The sequence below is a fragment of the Martes martes genome (assembly GCF_963455335.1).
Source record: "Martes martes genome assembly, chromosome: X".
Taxonomy (NCBI): Eukaryota; Metazoa; Chordata; class Mammalia; order Carnivora; family Mustelidae; genus Martes; species Martes martes.
Genome location: NC_137897.1, coordinates 45032192 through 45059220, shown reverse-complemented (window position 1 = coordinate 45059220; position 27029 = coordinate 45032192). Strand labels below are relative to the sequence as shown.

Genomic DNA, 27029 nt, shown 5'->3' with positions numbered 1-27029 from the left:
GTACTACTAAGTATTTATCCAAAGGATACAAACATAGTCATTTGAAGAGGAACAGGCCTCCCTATGTTCACAGCATCAATGTCCACAATAGCCAAAATAAGAGCTCAGATGTCCACTGACAGACGAATGGATAAAGAAGAGGTGAGATACACATGCGCGCGCGTGCACACACACACACACACACGCAATGGAATATTACTCAGAAAAAAATTGAAATCAAAAAGACTGAAATCTTGCCATTTGCAATGACATAGTTGGAACTAGAGTGTATTATGCTAAGCAAAATAAGTCAGAGAAAAACAAATACCATATGATTTCACTGATATGTGGAATTTAAGAGACAAAATAGATGAATGTAAGAGAAAGGAAGGAAAAATAAAATTTAAAAAAGAGAGGGGTAAAACAACAGAGGGAGGCAAACCATAAGAGACTCTTAACTCTAGGAAACAAACTGAGGGTTGTTGGAGGGAAGGTAGGTGGGGAATTGGGTAATTGGGTGATGAGCATTACGGAGGGCACTTGTAATGAGCACTGGGTGTTATATGCAACTGATGAATCACTAAATTCTACTCTGAAGCTAATAATGCACTCTATGTTAGTTAAATTGAATTTAAATTTAAAAAAATCTTTAAAAAGAGTGTGAGTTCTATTGTATAACTTCACCAGACTGCTTGGGTTCACAGTAGGGCTCTGTACTTACTAGCTGGGTAATTATCAGTTGCTTACTTCACATCCCTGAGCCTGTTTCTTCATCTGTAACATGGGTATAATAGCACCTATCTCATAACGTCCTTACTGGGGTGGGCGAAATTAATCTCTGTAAAATACTTAGTGAAAGGTCTGGTGCACAGTAATCATTCAGTCAATACTGGCTATTATTTCTTTGAACCAGGCGCTGTGCAAATTTTGTTCTGTAGATGACGTTTTTAAATTGTTACAATGGCCTGAATGTTGTCTAAAAAAGCTGCCTGTTTGAGGCCATTCCCACGTGTGCTACAGTTGTTTCTGAGTTTTCTGTCCACATTTTATATTGAGGAAACCAAGAGTCAAAGAGGTGGTTTTGCTCAAAGTGCCCTAGCTATTTATGGATTATCTGATTCCAAAACCCAGCCAAGTTCACTTTACTATGCCAGGGAACAAGAGCAAGAAAACAGGGGGAAGGCAGTGCTAAATGAGGTTGTTGGGTGACAGCGGACTACACTGGGTTTTATCTCTAGCAAAAGCCTGAGATACCTTTAGGGCCAATGCAGAGCCTGGCCAGCAGGAGAGAAGGGTGGAGCTGAGCCATGGGAGAAGGGATAAATGCCAGGTCCTGACCCACAGTACCCACCCGTCGTTCGTTCGTCCTCAGTGCAGGGCAACAGGTAAGAGTTGCTTTCAGCCTGGGTGTGCTCTTTCTGGTTTGCTGCCCACCTCAAGGCTGCACATTCCGACTCTCTGGCCTGACTAGATCTGACTGTTCCTCAGAATCTGTCTGTCTGTCATTTTCTCTTTTTCCCCCTTATATCTTTTTTGGCTTTCCCTGTTTTTGACTTTCCTTTGTCTTGCCCCCCCACCCCTTGTTTCCTCTCCCTTGTTAGTTTTCAGGATCACTCACTTCACTTCATCTCTCCCTGACCTCTAACTTTCTCTTATTTTTCCTTTGCCTGAGTTCTGTCTGTATATTTTTCTATCATTTTTTTTTCCCTCTTTCTTCTACACTGCATCTCTGTCTTTCTGTCTCTCTAGTCCTTTCCTTCTCCATCTTCCAGAAAGGTGGTTTGGTATTTCATCCAGTAATTCTCCATTCCTCCCTCATTTTGAATCTTTCTCTCTGCTCAGCTGATGGTAGAGCTCAGTAGGTCAGTGCCTAGAGGACCAGAGGTAGGGAGAGAAAATTGAGGCAATATGGGGATGATGGGAATGATAAATTGGGTAGAGAGATTTGAAGGACTTGAGAGTTGATTACCATAAATAAGGAGAGAAGGTTGAAGAGGAATTTTGCATCACTAAAAGGGCTCTATGCTAAAAGTCCATAAATTTGTATTCTCACCCTAATTCACTCTGAAACCCTAGGCAAGTCATTCACTTTCTGAAAAAAAAAGGGGAGGCAGTCTTGTCCTATAATCTCCACAATGTCCTCTAATTTTGATTTTGTGGTCTTCTAAAATCTTGTTTCTAAAAATTTCTGGTTCTATGATTCAAGTATATAAAATTCTCTGACTCTTCCATGATGGTGAGAGGATGCTAGGAGGGGAATTAAGTCTTGATACATCCAGTTCCTGAAGAAAAGTGATCACATCCTCTCCAGACCTAATGGATTCTTGCAACGCAGGCCACAAAGGGGAGAGAGGGAGCAAGGGATATGGCAGTGAGTGGTTTCTGGATCTTTGTTGGGATAATGTTGTGGTTGGCCCTTCTGATCTCTGGGACTACAGTTTGGCTGCTGACATGAAAGAGGATTTTAAGGTTCAGAGAACACCTTTAAGTAATGATCTGTCACTTGGCCTGAAATTTTACCATTCTATCTTTGGGTGAAAACATTGTTTTATGAAAATCCTTGGCAAAGATTGCCACACAATGGGTGCATAAGTTGTTAAATGGAATGAATGAATGAATGAATGAATGAATGAATGAAAATGTTCACCAGTGCCTGAAACTCCATTTCAGTTAGAAATCTGTTCCTTTGGTAAAGGCATTTGTCACAGTCCAAAATCAAATGTCCCAGAAAGGGTCCTGTTAGTGCAGCAGAGGGATTAATGTCTGGAGTCAGGCTCTCAGTCAAGAAAATATGTAGTAATATTTGAATCACAGATCCTTAGTGGTTAAGTTAGCAGGCTCTGAAGCCAGATTGCTTCTGGCTTCTCTTACTTACTAGCTCTGTGACCTGGACAGGTTATAAACCTTTGGGGGGCTCAGTTTCCTCAGGTTTGAAATAAAGTTAATAGTAGTGTCTACTTCACAGGGTTGTTGTGAGAATTGAATAAGTCAATGCATGTGAAGCATTTACAACAGTGTTTGACACAGTGAGTACTCTGTGAGTGTTTGACTATTAGAACCAAATGAAATCTATGAAGTTATCTAGTCCAATGCCTGTGGAGAAACTGAGGCACAGAGAGGGAAAGTACAGATCCCAAGTTCATATAGTAAGTTGTAATAGGATAAGGACAAAAATCAGGATTGAAATAAGTATCAATTTTTAAGAACTAGTCTGGTGTACAGACGAGCGAAGATACATTTCTTGAATGTACCTTCACTTTCTCTACACAGAAAATGTAGAAAATAGAAATAATAGCTAACATTGTTTTCAGTATTTAAGATAGGCACTCTTTTATACACTTTGTATAGATTGTTTTACTGAATTTTCACACCATCCCTGTAAAGTAGTTTGTCTTTTTCATTATCCACTTTTTACAGATATAAAGTATAGAGAAGAGATATGACTTTTCTAAGGTCCCAGAGCTAGTGAGTTGTGGAGCCAGGATTCAAAAGTGTCTGGCTTCAGCAGCTGTGCTCTTAATGCCCTAAATTGCCTAAAATACTTTCTTTTTTTTTTAAGATTTTATTTATTTGACAGAAAGAGATCACAAGTAGGCAGAGAGGCAAGCAGAGAGAGAGAGAGGAGAAAGCAGGCTCCCTGCTGAGCAGAGAGACCGATGTGGGACTCGATCCCAGGACCCCGAGATCATGACCTGAGCCGAAGGCAGAGGCTTAACCCACTGAGCCACCCAGGTGTCCCTAAAATACTTTCTTGATTCAATTTTACTCACTCCAATCCCACTATTATAAGTAGTGAGATGGAATGGAAACAGAGGTGAAGGCAACTGGACTGCAAGATTATGGATCATAAAGCTGGGCAGGCAGAGTGGGTGGGGCTGGGCAAATCCGAGGAAAGGAGTATCTGAACAGAGAAATTGGAATTTAAGTTTGAAAGAACTTGATAATTTAACAAAAAGTAGTCTATATTTTTCCGGGTCCCTGAGAATATCATGGTCGAAAGTCCCTTAGAGATGATGAGTGTATTGAGCTATATATGGGGTGGGAATAGGCCTTAATCTACCACCATCCCAAGGCAGGACTGAACTCTGCTTTCATTCTTGGGGGCTTTCTTTCCTATTACATATCCCACTGTTGTTGTCATTATTGTTGTCAGTGTTGATGTTGGGGAAGGGAGTTTGCAGGAGCCTGGAACCTGGCCATCTTCTTTGTCTGTCTTTTACTGGGTAATCCATCCATCCTTACCACATATTGCCAGAGTCAGCCCCGGCCAGATGCTTAGACATGATTCTAGAAAGGAGCTCTCTTTCTCTCCCACACCCTGGTCTCAGCTAAGGGAGTGGTCAGACCCCAATGGTGATAAATACTGGGAGCTTTATCTGTGGTCTGCAGACTCAGCCCTAAGCCCTTTGGCCTTTGCAGGCAGGCAGGGGAAGGGAAAACAGTATTTCCACATGTGGTGTAGGCATTGGATCCAATTAATTACTTACCATTTGAAGTAGGCATAAGTAGCCTACATCTGACAGCTGATGAAAGCTAAGACCCAGAGAGGGGAAGTGGCTTTCCAAGAACATCCAACAGGGAAGCTGAAATTGAAGTATGGAAAGCTAACATTTATTGAAAAATTACTATGTGCCAGGCATTGTCCTAAAGGCTTAATATGAGTTTCATTTAGTTTTTTCAATACCCCTTGGCCTTTCCTAAATTCAGGGCCCACACACCCTGCCCCACATACTGACCTACACTCCTCTGACAGCCTGTTAATGTTGGGGGGAGAATCCTCTTGGATGAACAAGGGGAAAGGATTGCTTTGTGCATTGGGGGGAGGGGTGTTGCTCTATAAGAAATTGAAGGAGGTTGCCATATGAGGACAGTGCCATGAGCTCCTCCTGTTTACTTCTCCCTTACAATATAATGTCTTGTATACTAGAGATGCTGCTAGATTCTACTCAGTAGCTCTCCTGATGGTGCCAGGGCCTTAGTCTTCCCACATTCTTCTATATCTCTCCTATTGTTCTGTTCTATATTTTGTCTCACCCTCTGACGTTGGATCTCCAGTTTTTCCTCTTCCTTTTAATTTATTTCTCCTTCTTGTTCTTTGTCCTTCTCTTTGTATCTCTTAGCCCTCCCTCATTCCAATCCTTAACCCACCTTAACCACCTCTCCATTCCTATACTTTGATCTTGTCTCTATTCCCTTCTCTCTGTTGCTCAGTCTCTCTTTCATCTCCCTCAGTAGGGTCGATCTCCTCTTACCCTAACTCTTCGGTATTGCTCTCACCCACCCCCACTATCTCTGGCAGCATTTATCCTTTATCTTTGTGCCTGACTGACTTTCTGCTCCTTCTGGATTTCCTCCTCTCTGTCGTTCAGTTTTCTGAGTCTTTGTATATTCCTGTATGTTCCTTGATTTCTCCGCATGTCTGTTTTGTGTCCCTCTGCCTGTCTCTGCCTCTACCTCTGGTCTGTCACTCACTCTCTCTCTCATCTAAGTCTCTTTCCCTATCTTTTTGTATTTCCCATCATCCTTTTTTGCTCTGGTTTTCTGGATCAGTTTTCCTCTCCCTATTTATAGCACGAACCTATCCCCTTTCCCTATGTTATTGATCTGTTTCTTTCCCACAATTTCTGTTCTTCTAACTTCACCGCTACCACCATGCCTTTGTTCTCTATCAATTTCCTCCTTTTATCTTTCACAATTTCTCTTTTCTCCTGACTCTTTCCCTACCCTTCCTTTCTTTCCTTTACTTCAGTCCCTATTCATTCATTAACTTACTCCCAAATTCAACACATATTTATTGAATGCCTACTATGGGTATTTGTTACCTTTTTTTCTGATCTCCTCTCTGTCCATTCTCCTCTCAGTCTTATCCTCTGCCTCTTTCATTAGTGCCTAGACTTGTTTCCTAGACCCTTTGGGTCTTGTTTTCATCCCCTCTAATTGTCCTTTTCAAAAATCCAGGAGCAAGTTCAAAAGCAACAAAATACCATTCCGGTGGCATATGGCCTGTATGGCTTAGGGCCTGCCCTTTTGTCCTATTTGCTGAATCTACTTAAGCTGGTACCTGTAGCCTCAAGCTCCTTTTCCCTCTCTGGTTGGGCCTGCTCAGTAAACACTTTAAGTCAAGTCTCAGGAGCCTTTGCCAATGGCATCCATCTGCATTTGCCGGCTGAATATTAACTTGACTGAGGCTAACATTCTTAGAAAGACTTTTTAGCCTTAAGTGTTAACTTAAGAGTTAGTGGGTTATCAGCTCTCATCCTGCTGCATACAATCACACTTCAGTAATCCTCATCATCACAGAAGGGGTCAGTGGCAGAGTCTGAATGAGAATTTAGGCTTTCTGACCTTCAGTTGGAATTCTTTCCTTTACCCCATTGTCTAATGGTCATTGTCTCATTTCTTCCTCCCTGATGCCCTATCAGTACATTTTGATATTAGGAAAAGTTCTTACCATGGAAGGACAATAAGGGCATCTCTGGAGAGAGCAGTTTGCATTGGGAGGAAAGCTAAAGACAAAGGATCAAACACAGGAATGACCCTTGGCTTTTGGCCAGGCCTTCATGATGGATTCTTATCTCTTCCAAATCTTGTTCAGGACTTCGGGCTCAAGATGGTAGCAGCAGCCATGTTGCTGCAGTGCTGTCCAGTCCTTGCCCGGGGCCACACAGGCCCCCTGGGCAAGATGCTTAAAAGTCACCAGTTCCTGTTTGGTATTGGACGCTGTCCTATCCTGGCCACCCAAGGACCAACCTGTTCTCAAATTCACCTTAAGGCAACCAAGGCTGGAGGAGGTAAGAAGTTTCTGGCAAATGGGGGAGAATGTCTGGGTCCTGGAAACAAAGTTCCAAGTCATACTGGCCATCATTGCCTAATAAATGAGAAGGTCCATGTAAAAAGTGTCAAGGCTAAATGAGATGGTCCCAAAACACATCGGGGTTCCAACTTCTGCCAATATATCTCAAGAGTCTCACTCTCATGCCCCTCACACTCTATATACTCCAGTCATGCTGATACTACTTAAAATTGCCTGATCAACTCTATAATCTCAAGCTTTTGTTTCTTTGCTCCCGTCAAATGACCCTCACAATTACCCTTTACCAGAGTATCTCATACTTCTCATGTGACACTTAACTAGGGCATCATCTCCTCTGTGAAGCTTGTCTAAACCTCCAGGGTGTTCAATTCCAATTCTGGGTCATGTCCCCTCCCTCTTTTAGACTTCCATAGCCCATGTCCTCCCTCTCATCCCAACATTGTTCATAATGTATCTTCAGTGTATGCCATTTCTGCCAGCCTAGAAGCTCCCCTAGCACAGGAACCAGACTCATCCATTCCATTTCTATATCTCTATCATAGCCTGAGAAAGAGCTTTGGGATACAGTAGGTCTTAGTAATCATTGTTAAACTAAACTTATGGCTAGAAATGCACTGCCACTTACTCTCTTACCTTTGCATAGACTCTCCATCTTGGGCCAAGAGCCACTGTCCCTTTATGCTGTCAGAACTCCAAGATGGGAAGAGCAAGATTGTGCAGAAGGCAGCTCCAGAAGTCCAGGAGGATGTGAAGATTTTCAAGACAGGTTGGAGTCAAGTGCCACCTTACCCAGGCTCTACTCCTAATGCTTGAATTCACTTCATTACAGTCCTGAGCTAGGCTAATTAGTCCTAGGTCAGCTAGTATACATCCCATGATGGGAAGTCCAGTAGTTCCCATGGTAGGCAATAGCTTAGCCAGTGCACTGAAATGTACCCTCCCCAACACACATACATGTATAGGCTCTTGTAACTTTACACCATTAGTTTAAAATGATCCCTCTAGCGTTCTACCTCCTCTCTCCCAAGTGGCTAAATTGATCCCAACAGTCAGGGCTCGCACATTTAAGCAATACCACTATACAACAATCTGGATTTCCATGAAAGAGTAAGTGTTGGAAGCAGGTACATCTTTTAGAAGGCTATGAAGCCCCAGGTCAACTCAATTGGTGAAGACTATTCAAGATTATCACACTTGAAATAGGGCGACACAGTTGACATTTTTCATAGGCCCTTTTGGGATATCATTAAAGGTGAAAATTTCAAATTTGAATTTTAATGACATTCAGAAAAGAATAACAAGGTACACTGCCCTGCATATATCTCCCAAGTATAAGATTCAGAGTGGCTGCCTCAGTTGCTTTACCCAAGGGAAAATTCTAACAGGGAAAATGTAGCATCTTATGGAAGGTGTCCTGACACAGACGTTTCCACTTTGGGAGATGAGTAGGGGCTTACTTGACAGAATATTTCTGCTCTCCATAGTCTTCTATACTTCATAAACTTGAATTTTCATGTTGTATTGAGTTTAAAGAAGACAGAACATGCTCTTTTTTTTTTCTCCCTTCTCTTCATGGCCAATGAATCTCACTCACTGTCAGACCTGCCCAGATTCCTGGCCTCAACCAGCTTGAGAAAGCCACTCTCCAATCCCCAGGAGCCAGACCCAATTTCAGAGGTCACACACCTGGTTCAGAACAACATGGTTGGTGAGTTTGTTGAAGTGGAAATAAAGGGGGGTTGCAATGTGGAAGGAGTCCTCAAGGAGCTTCTGAAACAGTAGAGGAAATGGCAAAGAAGTGTTTTAGAACCAAAGGGAATCTGGGTTTAAATTTTAATGCTGGCAAGTAAGTCACTTCCCTTTAGTGAAATTTTAATGCTTGCCCCAGCTGGTTAACATAAGGAAAAAATAAAATTAGATTTATGGAAGTGTTTCTAGCTGTTCTGAGCCCTCATTAAATACTAGGTTTATTCCTATTATTTCTTCTCCATGCTTCCCTCAAAAACATCCTTTACAGACAGCCTTTTCCCCTTTCTTGTATGCGTTTATATTCAGTTTTCATAATGGAATTTGGCTTTTTTTCTAATATAAAAGGAAAATGATTCATTGTAAAGTATTTTTCAACAGATATAGGAACATATAAAGAAGGAAATTTAAATCACTCAGAGTTCCACCATCCACCATTAACTATTTATATTTTCTTCTGGATATTTTTCCATAACTAACCACACACACATACACACATCTCCTATACTTCCCTCCACACACATGTTTTTATGAGAAATGTGATTTTATTCTACTGGTTTTGTTGCCTTCCTTTGTTTACCTAACAATACATCATGGGCATCTTTCCATGTCCCTAAGCATAGAGATGCATAATAATTATTAATGTTGAAGTTTATTCTGTAGCATGGATGCAGCATCATTCAGTTAATCAAACATCTATAATTCAGGTTATTTTTTTCTTGTGCTTTATTCTGGTTTATAGTGTATGTTGGTTTTACATACATCAAAGATAACATATAGTATTATAGACCCAGTATGAATATACTAGAGATTATTTAGCTATTCCCCTATTGAGTTGCTTCCAACTTTTCCTATTACAAACAGTGGTGAAACAAACAATATTCAATGTACATTTTCATGCACATAGGTCAGTTTTTTTTTTCTATAGGAAAGCATTAATAGGTGAAAATTCTTAGGGTGTAAGGTTGTGTACATTTTCAATATTAATAAATATTGCTAATTAGCCCTCCAAAGTCGTGTACAAGTTATCAAAGAGAGTATCCATATTCTCACACCCTTTCTAGGACTTGATATCATCAAACTTCTAAATCTTTGTCGGTATCAGTGAACATTTTATTTTGCAGTTTGGTTTTCCTTGATTAAACATCTTCTACATTTATTGACTTTTCTGTTTATATTCTTTGTCCATTTTTCTACTGGGTCGACAAATTTTCATAATAAGTTTTCAGAAGTTTTTTTTGTTGTTGTTCTTAGTTTTTTTTTGTGTTTTGTTTTGTTTTGTTTTTTAGAGAGAGAACTGGGGTGGGGTCAGCAGGAGAGGGAGAATCTTAAGCAGAAGCCTGATTTGGAGCTCAATTTCACAACCCTGAGATCACGACCTGAGCCAAAATCAAGATTCAGACACTGGGGAGCCTGGGTGGGTCAGTGTGTTAAGCCTCTGCCTTTGGCTCAGGTTGTGATCTCAGGGTCCTGGGATTGAGCCCTGCATCAGGCTCTCTGCTCGGCGGGGAGCCTTCTCCCCACTTTCTCTCTGCCTGCCTCTCTGCCTACTTGTGATCTCTCTCTGTCAAATAAATAAATAAAATCTTAAAAAAAAAAAAGAGGCAGATGCTTAACCAACTGAGCCACCCAGGCACATCAATTGTTCAGAGGTTTTTTAAAAAATTAGTACTGGATATCAATCATTTTTTCTTTTAAAAATGCTGCAAATATTTCTCTAGGTATGCCAGTATTTGCATTTAAAAACTCTTGATACATATTTCCAAACATCCCTGCAGCAAAGATATTACCAGTTTATATCCCTACCACATAACTTGTCATCTGCAACAATCATGATTTCTGTCTCATGTATAGAGTTCTAGAGTTTAACAAGTCCTTTGGCATACATTATTTCAATTTTTCTCAAAAACAATATTGCTCCATTTTGCAGTAAATAGCGGTTTTAAAAGTAAACACTAGGTCACTTGCTTGTAGGTCACTTACTTGCTGTATAACCTTGGTTAAGTTACCTAACCTATCTATGCCTCCATTTCCTCATCTGTAAAATGGAGATACTAATAATACTTTCCACATAGGGTTATTGTGAGGACTACAAGAAATAATACTTATAAAGTTCCCAAGATAAGGCATTACATGTAATATGTGCTCATTAAATATTGGTTATAATAATAGAATTAAATATTAGCTACTACTATTACTACTATAATTATAATACTACTACTATGCACCAAATATTAGTTCAGCTACGTGACATTCTGTTTGTCATCAAATGCTCACAATTCTTCAAGAATGTATTATTAGCCCCATTCTACATATGAGGAAATTAAAACTAAGAGAAAGGATTCATGACTTGCTCAATGTCACATAACTAGGAAGTGACAGAGCAATACCTAGAAACCAGATCTGTTGATACTCTTTCCACTGAAACTAGAAGTAGTGATTTCAGCAAGAATGATACCACAATAACCTTAGAAAAAGAGAGGAGGCCTTACCAGGGGTAGGAAGCCAGAGTGAATGTATGAATGATTTACTGAGTGAATGAGCAAGTGAGAAAGCAAAGGGATGATTGAATGAAGTAGTGGAGAGTTACTGTGGCTTGGTAAGTTAATGACTGATCAAATAAATGAATAAATGAAGAGAACTGGAGAACTCAAAATCAACAGCACGGATAAAATATGGACTACTCAGGAAGTGATTTAAAAATAAATTATTTTCATCTCCATCTCTACTTCTGCAGGAAACCATGTTTTTGGTTATGACCAGTTTTTCAGGCATAAGATCATGGAAAAGAAACAGGACCACACCTACCGTGTGTTCAAGACTGTAAACCGCTGGGCTGATGCATACCCCTTTGCCCAACACTTCTCTGAGGCATCTATGGCCTCAAAGGATGTGTCTGTCTGGTGTAGTAATGACTACCTAGGCATGAGCCGGCACCCTCAGGTTTTGCAAGCTACACAGTGAGTAGTAAGATCTGGGGCATGAGCTGTGGGGACACAAACAGAGAAGAATCAAAGCCATACATGGAAGGGAAAGGCAGAGCTGGCAGTGGAAACCTACCACCTACCACCCCTTTTGTACATGGTCTTCCAGCATATCTAATCCTCATATATGAACCATGTCAGTCAACAAACCATGATTTCCAAACTCTTGATTGTCCAGTTCTATGGAAAAGATGGAAGACCAAGCAATTTCCATGAGCTCTTACTCTGGGGACAGAATGAGTATTGCCAGAGATACTGTGTGACCTCCTCTAGAACGTCTTAGAGCTGTTCAAATTCAACCTAGCTTCTCCCCCCATCCCTGAATGCCATCAGCCTGAGAAGGAGGACCCATGTATCCTCATTGTCTCCATCCTGCCCTCTACTTGATTATATAGAACACAACTCATATAGGATCACTAAGTAAACACTGACCTCCATCATTGAAGAAAAACCTGCCCAGTTCCTCAGTGCCTGAAGAGGGTTTTTTCCTCTCCATGTTTTTCCTCTGTTTTCTCCTGGCCAGGGAGACCCTGCAGCGTCATGGAGCTGGAGCTGGTGGTACCCGCAACATTTCAGGTACCAGTAAGTTTCATGTGGAGCTGGAGCAGGAGCTGGCTGAGCTGCACCAAAAAGATGCAGCCCTGCTCTTTTCTTCCTGTTTTGTGGCCAATGACTCTACTCTCTTCACCCTGGCAAAGATCCTGCCAGGTAAGTTTAGGGTTGGTATCTTGAACTACAGCATGCAGTCTCACTGCCTCCATCATCTTTTCCTTCTATTCCGAGTTCACTTGATCTCATTGCTCTTCCTTCTTACCCACTTTATATATCCTCAAAACTGGATGATTACATCTCTCTCATTTCTCCCCTTCTTCAGTTAGGCTGAAGAATACTACTGAGGAACATTGCCCAAACTCACGGAAGGGTAACACCATAAATTTATCACCTCTCCCCACAACTCACCTGGGCTCCAAACACCCATAAATAGTTCTTTTATGTCCCTATATTAGCTTTTTTCCAAATATTATTTTCTTTTAAAACCTGTGACTATCTCCTTCTTCACTGTTAGCAAATAACCTCACATCTCATATCACAAAGAAAACAGAAGCCACCAGACAGAAACTCCTTTAACTTAAAGACATCAAACCTACAAACTTTTTTGATTTTTCACCTACACTTATTTCATTCTTTCCTTTTACAATTTGAAGGTGCATCTCTTCTGCCTAAAGTCAATCCCTTCCTTGTATAGTGGATCCCATCTGGACCTGATCTTCCCAATCTCCCACTCCTTAGCTAATAATGTCCTTAATTCATATGCCTGTTGTCTTCCATCACATCCCCAACCACGGATGAATATATCTCTCCACCTTCTCCATGCCAATCCTAGGTGCATATAATTACTCAGGTGGGAGCCACTAAAACTTCATGGTCCCCAACCTTTACCAGGTCCTCTATGCTGTCTAGCAATCCTGTTTCCAAAGTCAGCCTTCCAAATCTCCCGGGCAGTTTTGCAAACCCCCATTCTTCCCAGCCTTCTCACCCTTCCACCTTACCCTCAACCACAACAGATAACTCCACTTCCTTCCTCACTGAAAATAGAAGTCCTCAAGTAGCAATGTCCTCAAATCCTTGATGCAAACTACCTATAGACTCACAAACATCCCCACACGTCCTCTCTTCACCTTTTCTCTCCTGTCACAACGAAAGAGGTGCCCTTCTTTTTGTTGACTAATCCTTTTGCTGGTGCTCTGTGTCTCAGTCCCCTCTGCCTCCTCAGGAACCTTGATCTATCACTTCCTTCTCTCCTTGTGTCTTCAGCCTTTCCTCTTTAGACATGTTAAAGTCTCTTTTATCTTTAAAAAAAAAAAAAGGTCCTCTCATCACTCTCTAACTACTGTCCTATCTCTCTCCCTCCTATAACAAAAAACTGTTTGAGAGAAGTCTCCACACTTGCTATTTACTTCCTTATTTCCTATTGATTCTTCAGCACATTGTAAACATTCCCACTGCTTCCAGAAACTTTTTCTGATAGCACACATAACCCCAATTAAATCCAACCTCTTTGTAAATTTTTCAGTGAAGATCCTCCTCAACCATTAGAATTAAACTTCTTTCCGTTTCTACTGCCATCATTCTAGCCTAGACAAAAATCATTTTCTTTTTTTAAGATTTTATTTATTTATTTGAGAAAGTGAGCAGGAGAGAAAGAACACAGGTGGGGAGGGGCAGAGGGAGAGGGAGAACCAGACTCCCTGATGATCAGGGAGCCTGATACGGGGCTCAATCCTGAGACTCCAAGATCATGATCTGAGCCGAAGGCAGACAACCAACTGAGCCACCCAGGCACCCCCAACATCATTTTCTTGATTTCACTCTTGCCCTCCTATATTCTGTTCTTCACAGCAGTCAGAATAATGTTTTTTAAGGCAAACCTATCTTTGTTACCCCCTGCCCAAAACTTAATATATCCCCATTGCCCTTAGGAACAAACCCAAACTTTTTATCATGGATTCCAAAGCCCTCAATAATCTAGCTTCTAGCCTCATCTTTGATACCCCTTCTCTCACTCTTTCATTCAGTAATATATTCATTTGCTCACTTATATATCAGTAATTTGTGTATCCATCCATTCACTCAGTGAATGTTTACTTAGCATCTACTGGGTACTTAGACCTGTAATGGGTACCAGAGATAGAAAGATAAAACATGTGATTCCTTTAAGTTTTGTTGATTATTCCCTTCACTGTGCAGAAGCTTTTTTATTTTGATGAAGTTCCAGTGGTTTGTTTTTGCTTGTTTCTCTTTTCTCAGGAGACAAATCTAGTAAGAAGTTGCTATACCCGATGTCAAAGAAGTTACTGCCTGTGTTCTCCTCTAGGATTTTTATGGCTTCAGGTCTCACATTTAGGTCTTTAATCCATTTTGAATTTATTTTTGTGTATGGTGTAAGAAAACGGTTCAGCTCATTCTTTTGCATGTCATCCAGTTTTCCTAACACCATTTGTTGAAAGTCTGGTTTTTCCCCCCATTGGATGTCCTATCCTTCTTTGTTGAAGATTAATTGACCATACAGTGGTGGGATCATTTTTGGGTTTTCTATTCTGTTCCATCAATCTGTGTGTCTATTTTTCTGCCTGTGCCATACTGCTTTGATCACTACAGCTTTGTAATCTAACTTAAAGTCCAGAATTGTGATGCCTCCAGCTTTGCTTTTCTTTTTTAAAGGTTGCTGTGGCTATTCAAGGTCTTCTGTGGTTCCATACACATTTGGGGATTGTTTGTTCTACCTCTGTGAAAAATACTGTTGATATTTTGATAGGGATTGCATTGAATGTGTAGGTTGCTTTGGGTAGTATAGACATCTTAACAATATTTTTTCTTCCAATATTTGGGCATGGAATGTCTTTCCATATTTTTCATCTTCAATTTCTTCCATCAGTGTTTTATAGTATTCAGAGTACAGGTCTTTCACCTCTTTGGTTAGGTTTATTCCTGGGATTCTTATTGTTTCTGGTACAATTATAAATGAGACTGATTCCTTAATTTCTCTTTCTGCTGCTTGATTATTAGTGTATAGAAATGCGACAGATTTCTGTACATTTATCTGTGTCCTGTGACTTTAGTGAATTCAGTTAACAGTTCTAGCAATTTGGGGGTGGAGTCTTTGGGTTTTCTATATAGAACATCATGTCATGTGAAAATCATGGAAATTCCACTTCTTCCCTACTGATTTGGATTCTTTTTATTTCTTCTTGTTGTCTGATTGCTATGGCTAGGACTTCCAGCACTATGTTAAATAACAGTGGTGAGAGTAGACATCCCTGTCTTATTCCTGACCATACAGGAAAAGCTCTCAGTTATTCCTCATTGAGGATGATATTTCCTGTGGGTTATTCATATATGGCCTTTATTATGTTGAGAGGTGTTCCCTCTAAACCTACTTTGTCAATAGTTCTTATCATGAATGGATGTTGTACTTTGTCAAATACTTTTTCTGCATCTATTGAAATGATCACTTGGTTCTTTTCATTTCTTTTATTAATGTGGTGTATCACATTGATTGACTTACTGAAGCACCCTTGCAAACCAGGAACAAATTCCACTTGATCATGGTGAATGATTTTTTAAAATACATTGTTGGAATTGGTTTGCTGATATTTTATTGAGCATTTTTCTGACTATGTTCATGAGGGATATTGGCCTGTAATTCTCTTTTTTAGTGGAGTCTTTATCTGGTTTTGGTATCAGGGTAATGCTGGTCTCATAGAATGAATTTGGAAGCTTTCCTTCCTTTTCAATTTTTTGGAATAGTTTGAGAAGAGTAAAAATTAACTCTTCTTTAAATATTTGGTAGAACTTACCTATGAAGCTATCTGGCACCGGACCTTTCTTTGTTGGGAGTTCTTTTATTACTGATTCAATTTCATTGCTGGTTATTGGTCTGTTCAAGTTTTCTATTTCTTCCTGTTTCAGTGTTGGTAGTTTATAATCAACAAAAGTAAAGGCAATCTATGAAATGAAGAAGATATTTGCAAATGACATATCTGATAAAGAGTTAGTATCCAAAATACATAAAGAACTTATAAAACTCAACACCCAAAAAACTAATAATTCAATTTAAAAATGGGCAGAAGACATGAATAAACATTTTTCCAAAGACGATGTACAGATGGATAGCAGACATATAAAAAGGCGCTCAGCATCACAGATCATCAGGGAAATACAAATAACATCTTTCATGAACATGTAAGTGTTTGTAAACTTATGTGTAGAAGTGGATGGGAATGGCAGTGTGTTTAACTCATTCAAACTACACTGTGTATAATGCATCTTTCAAAGAACATCTTCTTTCACTAAGATATAAGTGTTTATAAAGGTATTTGTAGAAGCATATGGGAATAGCCGTGTGCTTAACTCACTGGAACTACACTGTATAATGCATCCTTCAAATAACATCTTCTTACATTAACAACAATAAAAATGCATGATTCCTGCTCTCAGGAAACTCCCAGTCTACTTTCCTTCATGTCAGGTCCTCTAGGAAGTCATGCCTGATTTCCTCAGTTAGAAACGACAACTTACTCTAATGAAAGGCCACAGTTCCTTGATGTCAGTGCAATTTTGGGGGAGCCAAGAATCAATTCCTTCCACCGATTTCCCACCTCCACCTGCTCTACCACATTTGTTCAGTGAAAAGCCCTGCATTCCTCAGGCCCTAGAGAAAGGTCTTCCCCTCTGTAGACTTTAGTTTCCTCACTTACAACAGTTAAGAAGCTGGACTCCATGTTCACTAGTGTTCCATTCTGCTCTGACATGCCATGAACGTATGAGTCAAATGGAAAATCTGTTAAGTATCCATCCTGTAACTATAAGCAGAGGGATGCTACCTAGAAGAGGTGGGATTTCATCTAGATCAGGAAGAAACTATTATCAGTCCAAGTCAACAGGTCTAGTCCCATTCCCTTGAATAAACTCTTTTCCAAGGCTTGATCTTATGTATCTGGGAGTAGGAACCTAAACCCTGTCAAGAAACTCTAGAGCTTCTTAGGAATTTAAATTTCCTCCACCCCAAGATAATCAGTTTCAGATCAGGCTTAGAATGACTGAAGGGAAGTGTGTAGGGGTCAGAATTTCAAGGGAGGAAGAGGTGTCACAAAGGCTTCAGAGGAGAGGGAAGCAGAGTCTTCAAAGGGAGGGATGGCCAGCTCTCTGCCAAGCAGAAATACTGGAACAGAAGCTTAACGAATATGTAAAAAAAAAAAAAAAAAAGCTTAACGAATATGTATCTGGTTCTTCAGGGTGTGAGATTTACTCAGATGCAGGCAATCACGCTTCAATGATCCAAGGTATTCGTAACAGTGGAGCAGCCAAGTTTGTCTTCAGGCACAATGACCCTGACCACCTGAAGAAACTTCTAAAGGAGTCCAACCTTAAGACACCCAAAATTGTGGCCTTTGAGACTGTTCACTCCATGGATGGTATGTATATCATAAAAACCACGATAACAATGATAATAACTGACATGTATAGAATTTGTTTATATGCCAAGCAAAATATTAGTATTTTTAACTTAATCTTCACAAGAATTCCATGAGGCAGGTGCTATTATTATTTCTATTTATTTACATGAGGAGACTGAGACACAAACAAGTCAAGTAACTTGCCCAAGGTCATACAACTGGTAAATGCCAAAGGCAGCTATTATACTGATCTTACAGATTAAGAAACTGAAGTTCAGAAGCAGCACCCAACTTGTCTTGGTTGACTCAGTAAATTGGTGCCAAAGTATTTGTACCCTAGAACATTCCAATCTGTACCCTAGAACATATGATTCCAATTCCTCCAACTCCAATTCCTTCACACAACACTCCCTCCATTAGAAATGATGTGCAAATCAATCATTCTAGTGTCTGGTTTCTGCAATGAAAAACTTTAAAAACCACTGGGAGTTTTTTTCAGGGTCTAGTATGAAGCATTGGAATCAAAACGTGTTTTCAAGTGAGAGAGACCTGAGTTCAAATCCTACCTCTGGCACTTACTCACTCTATGATCTTCAACTCCTTGAGCTTCAGTTTTCCCCAACATAAAACATCTGGTTGTAAGAATTAGAGACAATGGAAGTCATTCCACTTATTACAATCTAAGTAAATATCATAATAGTGAAAACCAGGTTGTGATCATTCTACTTCCTTACATTTACAAATGAATGTCTCCTTATTTTGTTGGTAGACAGTACTTAAACTATCAATTCTAGGGTTAAATTTCTTCCATTGAAATGATGCTTGAGCTATCTCACTCTTTGTCTCAAGCTCCACCTCCAGTGATTTTTGCCCCTCATGTTATCTTGGGTTGCTCACATTCTTTAATTCTGGTTTGGAGCCCCTGTTTCCACCTGAAGAATTTTATTCTGTATTCCAATTCCCTGCACCTCAGCATTTTTCAGATGGGGATTGACAGTAGGTATGAGTTCTTGTATATGCAGGAGTTGCCAAAAAGGCCACATATGAGATTCACAGCCATTTGAAGACCTTATAAACATCAGGATAGAAGACATCTAGATTAGCATAGGAAAATGGCAAATCTGTATGAAAAATGGTGAGGAGTGAACAGAATACTTCTAATTCTCTTTCATTCAATACATTGAGACTGAGCCTGTGGGAGGGTTCCCTCAGGTAACAATATTGACAGAGATGACAGAGAAATGCCCTCTCACAGAGACACAGAAAAGACAAAAAGACAGGGGCACAAAGAAACTCAGAAAGAGACACAAGGTACAGGGAAACAAGTCTGAACCAAAGGGATAGTCACAGATGTAGACACAAAGGGACAAAAACAGTGAGAAGGAGAAGTGATGGAGGGAAGGAAGGGGGAGAAAGGAAGAGAGAAAAAAGAGAGCGGGGAAGGAAAAGGAGAGAGAGAAACAAAAGCAGAGACAGAAAAATGGAGACATAGAAATAACAATGGAAAGGGCTATGAAAAAAAGGGGGGGGGGAGATAGTGACAGAGATCCAGGAAGATAGAAACAGGGAGGACCAGTGCAGTATAAAGATATTGACAAGGCTTCCAAAAGTACCTGCCTGAGGGGATGAATTGAATCTGAAATCAGGACTGCATTAACCTGGAACAAAAAGTTGCATTTTTGAATTTATTAAAACAAAGGCATCATATGGGCTAGTGCCAATCCTAAGTGGAAATATACAAACTTGAGGGATGGGGAGGAAGCAAAGAGAGGCTGGAAAATGGCTTGAACAAGAGGACAGATATTGTCAGAAGTAAAAATAGGAAAACAGAAAGGCAAGGCTTAATTACAAACTAGGGAAAATGCACACACACAAACGCCTTGAGTGGGCATGAGGTGGATGCAGTAAACATTTAAGGAGGTGTGAAATAGTCCCAAGTAATTACGCACACCCTGTACCTTTCCCAACCCAAAGTAGCTATAGGTCACAAATTCCACACTGGAGATGGGGCTGGGGAAATGTTGTGATCTCCTACCTCTATTTCTTGGCTTTTCTCAGGTGCCATCTGTCCCCTTGAGGAGTTATGTGATGTGGCCCACCAGTATGGGGCTCTGACCTTCGTGGATGAGGTTCATGCTGTAGGACTATATGGGTCCCGGGGTGCTGGGATTGGGGAGCGTGATGGAATTATGTACAAGATTGACATTGTCTCTGGAACTCTTGGTGAGTGAGTGCCTTGGGATGCCCTTATAAATAAACCAGAAAGGAGGCCCCTGCAAGACCCTTTCCTCCCCTCTCCCCAAAGCTGTAGAAGTTATTTGGGTAAAATTCATAGCCTCAGGCTATGGAACTCCTGGATTCCCTCTGTCTACTCCTACCCCACTGCAGAGTTGCTGAGAAAGTCTGGGAGGGTTTTTTGAGAAGAACCCTAAGCAGGGCTAAATAGCCAAGTTTAAGTCAGTACCTGGAGAGCCCTGGTTCTAAATTCCTCCCCCACTCCATCCCCAAGCTTCATCTTAGTTCCACTTTTGGGCCTAAGCAGCTAAAGGTCCCCACCCAGCTACTGCCTATCTACTCACTGCATGTTGCACGCCTTGAAAGTCCTATCTCAAAGCAGCAGAGTTATCAGCTGTCTGTCTTGTCGTGGACAAGAGAGATAAGCAGAGGCCTGGGACAGGAGTCTGGAACTCCAGCTTCTGTGCGCATCCTTGTGTTATCCGGACGTGATCCTGTTCCTCTAAAGACTAATTATGGGCTCTGTCATATCCTATTCCTCCTTGTCTCCAGGCAAGGCCTTTGGCTGTGTGGGTGGCTACATCGCCAGCACCCATGACTTGGTGGACATGGTGCGCTCCTATGCTGCTGGCTTCATCTTTACCACTTCACTGCCTCCCATGGTGCTCTCTGGGGCTTTGGAATCTGTGAGGCTACTCAAGGGAGAGGAGGGCCAAGCCCTGAGACGAGCCCACCAGCGCAATGTCAAGCACATGCGCCAACTACTAATGGACAAGGGCCTTCCTGTCATCCCCTGCCCCAGCCACATCATCCCCATCCGGGTGAGAGCCCCCCCCAACCATTGCCCTACCCACTTATCTCTTCTTGGAACCTTCCCACACCCAGCAAACCAACACCTGCTTCTCTTATCAATCTTTTGCTTTCCTGTTAACTACCCTCCTTATTTTGAGCTATGTTACCCTTTTTGAAAAATTATCAGCCATTCTGGATTAGTTACCTCTCTTTTTTGCATTAGCTATTATTTCATGATTATTAGACCATCCTGACCCTCACAATATTGGGTACCCATGACCTATAATTCAGTGTTTTTGGAACTATGGACCAAGACCATTATTGGGTCACAAAATCAGTTTAGTAAGTTATGACTGGTATTAAAAACTAAAAAAAAAAAATAGAATTGAAAATGTTGGCATACATCACACACGGAGAAGGTAGTATTTTGTGAGAAATGTTTCAGTTCTATATATGTATATATGCACACATATGTGTATGTGTATGTATAATATGGACATGATGTGAAACATATTTTCTTTAGATTATTTATTTATTTATTCGACAAACAGAGATCACAAGCAGGCAGAGAGGCAGGCAGAGAGACGGAGAGGAGGAAGTAGGCTCCCTGTCAAGCAGAGAGCCCATGCGGCACTCGATTCCAAGACCCTGAGATCATGACCTGAGCTGAAGGCAGAGGCTTAGTCCACTGAGCCACCCAGGCATCCCGCGTGAAACATGTTTCTTAGTAAGATTTTAAGTAAAGCTCAGAAAACAGAAAGTCAAAAACCATGGGACAAAGTGCTATTTTGGATTTCCAACCATGTTTGTTTACTGCCTTTGAAAATGAACTGCTACTCCTTTTTTAAATAACGTCTATTTGTGTGTGTCAGTATGTCAGGGTGTGGTAAGGACACTTTTTTGTGACGTTTTATGGACGAGAAAGAAATAGTCACTGCTTGGGCTAAGCCAATATTCTTTGGGGGAATATTGGGAAATATTGGGGAAATTGGGAAAGACTATTTTTGAACTTTTTTTAAAAAATTAAGCCAATGACAGCACCCCAGAGATAGCTTGGGGAGTTCATCTTCTTACCTAGAATCACCCCAAATTAACATACTACCTAGGTAAAACCAGTGTGCTTGCTCTGCAAACAGCTTCAAGACAAGGTACCTACACCACCTTCATCCCAACCCCTTCAAATTTAATTGCTGCCTGAGAAACTCCTTGATAGAAATTCTGGAGCTGCCACTAAGCCCCTTACGAAAAACAAAAACAAAAACAAAAAACTTCTGTCCCAAAATTCAGTGATGTTCGTTGGTCTGGTTCCCTCCACCTGCTTAATAGAACTAGTGATAGTAGGGCAAGGGTAGCAGATACTGACAGGCTTTTCTCCTGAGCCCAGGTGGGTGATGCAGCACTGAACAGCAAGATCTGTGATCTCCTGCTTTCCAAGCATGGTATCTATGTGCAGGCCATCAACTACCCAACCGTTCCCCGGGGTGAAGAACTGCTGCGCCTGGCACCCTCTCCCCACCACAGCCCTCAGATGATGGAAGACTTTGTGCGTAAGTCCTCAATATGGGTGTCTAGAGCACTCTCTTTCCCTTCAACCCCAGGATCTGAAGAATTTGAGGGAATGAATGTTATTTAATTTAAAAGTATATTTCTAGAACACATATTGTGTGCCAGACCCTATACTAGGGAAATAAATGGATGAGAAACAGTCCCTAGGCTCCAGTTCAGGTGAGCCATAGCAGACATAAGCAATGACTTTAAGAGGTTATCAAATTTCAACAAAGACAGTACATCAGAGAGTTGTGGGTGCAGAGAGGAGAGGCCAAACCCAACATGCAGGATTCAAGACAGGCTTCCTAGTGGAGGTGACACGTGAGCTGAGTTTTATAAGGTGAGTGGTATTGAACCAAAAGAAGAAACAGAGTGTGGAAGTGGTGTTCCTTGGGGAAGGAAGAGCATAAAGAAAGGCAAAGAGAATGGTGCAAAGCTGCTTGAGATATATCAAAAATAAACAGGTGTTACTGAAATGTAGGTAGTAGGAATGGAGTGGAAGAAGGAAGTGCCAGTCTATGAGTCTACAAAGACAACATAAGACAGGGACTGGATTGAGAGATTTGTAGGGCTACTGAATAGCCTGGGTTTTATCCTGAATGATGCCAGTTTAGTCAATTTACCTCAAGTTTACCAGATTCCCATTGAATGCAGTTTTTAGCACATGGTCTGGAATAGAGCAGGTGTTCATTCTAAGTCAGTTAGACAAAAGACATATAGGCAGTTGACAGTCTAAAAAAGGAGACAGACATAGACAGTACTGGTCCAGTATGATGAGCTCCAGTGCTCTGGGAGCTGGAGGAAGAGTGAGCACTTATGGCTAGAAAAAGTAGGAAGCATGAAGTCAGGAATGCTTTGTGGGTGAAGAAGTCCTTGTGCTGCACCTTGAAGTACATGTGGTACAGTGCAAAGACATTCCAGAATAAGGAAATTCCATGAGCAAGGACCTAGAGATAGGAAAACACAAGACATGCACTGGCAACAGTCATTCTGTTTGTCTGGAGCATAGGCAGTATAAGAGTTCAACGAAGACAAGATAGGTAGGTGCCATTCATTCAAAAACATCAAATAATGCTAGCCAACATCTATTAAGTACTTAACATGTACCAAGCACTGTTCTAAACTCTGCATGTATTAACTCATCTAATACACATGAGGCTGAGATGCCATTATTAGCAATTCCCTTTTATATATGTGGACATTGAGACACAAAATATATAGAAACTGGCCCAAGGTCACACAGCTACTGGATTTGAACTGTGGAGTCTGTCTCTACCACCAGTCATAACCACTAGGTCTACTGCCTGAGTTGATGATCCAGACTCCTGAACCTTTTGCTCAGTCCTCTCCATTGCTCTGGGCTTCAATTGTAGAACCCTCAGTATTCTTGGTTCTCTGAGTGTCCATTCATGCTGAGCTTTTGCAGGAAAGAGATATGAGAGACATTTACCATGACTCCGTCTGTCCTTTAACTCTAGTCAACCCATCCTGAAATCCTGCAAATGGTTGCTAGTCTCTCTCAAATTTGTTTTTTCTATTGCCAATTTTAGAAGACATGTCAATGTAATTTCTTTCTAATATTCCTGTTTCTTTCTTGATCCCTTCTAATCTTTTGTCCACAGTGACCAACAGAGGGATTTTTCTAGACATATGACTATATACTTCCCTTGCTTAAACCTTTTCATGTTTCCTATTTGTCTGGACTAGAGCAGTGGTTTCCAATGTGAGGTATGCAAGATGACCCATTAGGTGAGGGGGCTCATTAGAATTTTGTGTTTCTTTTTTATCTTAAAAATAGGAAGTTAGGCATTACTGATATTTATCTTTAACATTTAGACTGACAATGATACATGTGTCCATATATAAAAAACATATAGATTGGAAGCATGTGTTAAAATGTTTATACTGATAGAATGTACAGTCCAAAATTTGGAGATCACTGGCCTGCAGAACATCTGAAGCCCCCTGGCATGGCATTCAGTGCCTCAAACATGGTGAGTTCTATGCCCTCACCTCTTTTCCACATTCATTTTATTTTTTCCAGCTACACTAACTTAAAATTCCCTTGTTTTGCTCTACTTTCTTACCTTTTGTGTTTTGCTAATAATGCTCCCTTTTTATTGGAACACCCTCCCTCACTCCTTCCTCTGGCTTACTTCCTTTATCTTCTAGACTTAGTCATCCTTTCATTCATTCTTTCAACAAGTATTTATTGAGTACCTACTGTTTGCTAGACACTGTTTTAGGTGCTGGGGATCCAGTAATAAACAAAGCAGACACAAAAATCACTGTCCTTCTGAAGCTTACATTCTAGTGCTAGGAGATAGTAAAAAAAACTTTAAAAAAATAAGCAATGCATATAGCATGGTAGTTTTAAGTGTTACGGAAAAAATAAAGCAGGATAAGGGACTAGGAAATGTAGGTGTGGAGGGGCTGGTCTGGAGGAAGGTTGTAGCATTGAGTGTTAAGGGTAGAGATCATTGCGGTGACACTTGAGCCAAGCTATGAAGGAGGTGAAGGAGTTAGCTGGGCAGATATCAAGGGGAAGGTCATCCTAGGTAGAGGGAATAGACTAAGGCAGGGAAGATCCTATTACAGGAGTATTCTTCTACACTTGAGGAACAAAGAAGAGAGGAGTGTGGATGCACTGGCGTAAGCAAAAGGCAAAAACTGAATAGTGAGGGGAAATGTGAGTCCAGATTGTGAAGGAATTTGGCTTTAACTCTGAAATAGATGGTCTTTTGAGGGATTTGAGCAGAGGAGTGACAGAGTTGACTCAGGTTTTAACAGAATTGGTCTGACTTCTATATTGAGAATAGACAAAGGGAGAATGAGTGGAAGTAGGGATCCATTTGGGGGCTACTATAATACTACAAGTAAGAGAGGATAATGACTCAGACCTGATGATGGTATTAGAGGTGATGAGAAGTGATCTAAATTATGAAGGTAAAGTCAATGGTTACTTGCTGATAGATGAGATGTGTGGTTAGAGAGAAAAAGAAAAATAGAAGATGGCTCTAAAATTTTTGGACTAAACAACTAGATTTGCCATCAACTTAGAGATGGATAAGGATGAAACTAGAGTAGACTTGGTGGAAGGTAAAGAGATCAATAGCTCAGCTCTGCTCATGTGAAATTAGAGATGCTGATTAGACAGGTGGAGATACAGAAAGGCAGCTGGATATACAAGCCTAGAATTCAGAATAGGGGTCTGGGCTAAGATGAAAAGCTCAGAATCATCAGCATATAAATGGTGTTTAAAGCCATGAGACTAAACAAGATCTCCCAGGAGTAAGCATAAAAACAAAGTCAAGGACAGAGCCCTGACACACACTTGAGGCTTTTCCAACAATGGGGTCAGGTTCTCTTCTCTAGGTTCCCCCCCAGTACGGGAACACTGCCCACCCCAGACTCAAAGGTCACAAACGATGACACTGTATGGTTACTGTCACTGTCATCTTCATTAGACTCAGTTTCCTGATGATGGATTCACTTCTTCGGTCGCAGCATGTCCTATACCTAGGAGTGGTCCAAGCCAGGATAGTACAGCTTTAAATTATGTCAAATGAATGCTTCCCAATCGTTTATACATTATTCATAGGACACAATGGAGCAGACAGGAGTTACTTCTGGTTACAAGGTATCATAGAGGTTTGAGGGGATCATTATCTTGGCATATCTGTATCATGACACAGAGGTTAATAAGATCTTGTCTAACCAATTCTTTCCTTCCCCACCCCTTACCCACCTTTTAGAGAAGCTGCTGGTAGCCTGGACTGAGGTGGGGCTGCCCCTCCAGGATGTGTCTATGGCTGCCTGCAATTTCTGTCATCGGCCTGTGCACTTTGAGCTCATGAGTGAGTGGGAACGTTCCTACTTCGGGAATATGGGGCCCCAGTATGTCACCACCTATGCCTGAGAAGCCAGCTGCCTCAAAGCCCCACTCCATCTGTACTTCATATGGGACTAAGCCTCCTCCTGCCCTTGCTTTGCTGTGTGCCTCTAGCTTTCAGTCTGAAAATAAACAACAAACTGCAGCATTTGTAGTCCTTTGTTAGACAAGAAACTGCATTATAACTGACCCTTCAGACAAATGGCAGAGCCACGAGGAAACCACAGATCACTTGTTGGTCTGACCAACCCATTTTACTGATAGGGATACTGATCCAGAAAGAGGAAGATGGCAGACAAAAACTACACAGTGAGCCACATACGAAGAGCTGGGACACTTAGCAGGTTTATTTGAAATGGCTCCTTCCCAATAGTTTCAACAAAAATCGAGGGATTGACTCTTCACTGGTAAACCTGGAAACCCTATGCCCATGTAGCCCCTGAAGCCAGGAGATGGAATCAGCCCTAATTGAACTGCCTGGAAGCAAGAAATAGTTCCCGAAAACTTTGGAGGTATTTTCCAGCACACAGAATGGATGGCCTCAATCTGTTATCCTTACCTCTCCACAGCACCCTATAGAAAGGACCTACCAGCTCTATTTTCTAAGGTAGGAAAGATAATTGGCTATAACGAGCAACTTTTTCAAGGAAATGCTCCCAATCTTTACAGGTCATAGCACACAGAAAACATTTGCATGGCACACCTGGGTGAACTAATGATACTACCTCCCTAGGAGGTACTCCTGACATTTGTGTTCTACCTGTCAACTCCAGGGCCATTTCTTCCCACCCTATAACCCATTTTGTAGCAGCTGTGGGACACACCAGTTGGGAAGCGCTGGTTTAAGGATATGCAACCCACCTGAGCTTTCTAACACACCAGAGCCACCTCTTTTGCTGATCTAACCTCAGCAGTGTAGGGAACCTTCACAACTCTACAGAGCACGTTTATGGTAGTACCACTCCTTCTTCCCCCCTTCCTAGAAGTTGTATTATCAGGCTACAGGCAGCTGTCAAACCTAGTATTGAGGTAATGTCTGACTCAACTTCATGAAGCACATCCAAAATGTCTACAAGACATGG

General features: G+C 41.1%; 1 protein-coding gene across 3 annotated transcripts; it reads left to right on the top strand.

The window, feature by feature from the left end:
- ALAS2 (5'-aminolevulinate synthase 2) lies at positions 1 to 26110 on the top strand. 3 transcript variants are annotated; one of them, XM_080795929.1, is made up of 11 exons: positions 1 to 141; positions 6575 to 6770; positions 7437 to 7559; positions 8394 to 8501; positions 11277 to 11499; positions 12047 to 12231; positions 17319 to 17498; positions 19539 to 19703; positions 20268 to 20536; positions 21892 to 22054; positions 25811 to 26110. In XM_080795929.1, the coding sequence occupies exons 1-11, from the start codon at positions 64 to 66 to the stop codon at positions 25972 to 25974; spliced, it is 1854 nt and encodes a 617-aa protein (XP_080652055.1). In that variant the 5' UTR covers positions 1 to 63; the 3' UTR covers positions 25975 to 26110. The 3 variants fall into 3 exon arrangements, with proteins under 3 accessions (XP_080652055.1, XP_080652056.1, XP_080652057.1); XM_080795930.1 differs by lacking the exon at positions 1 to 141 and adding an exon at positions 1132 to 1364; XM_080795931.1 differs by lacking the exons at positions 1 to 141; positions 7437 to 7559 and adding an exon at positions 1147 to 1364.
- The last annotated feature ends 919 nt before the right edge of the window (positions 26111 to 27029 follow it).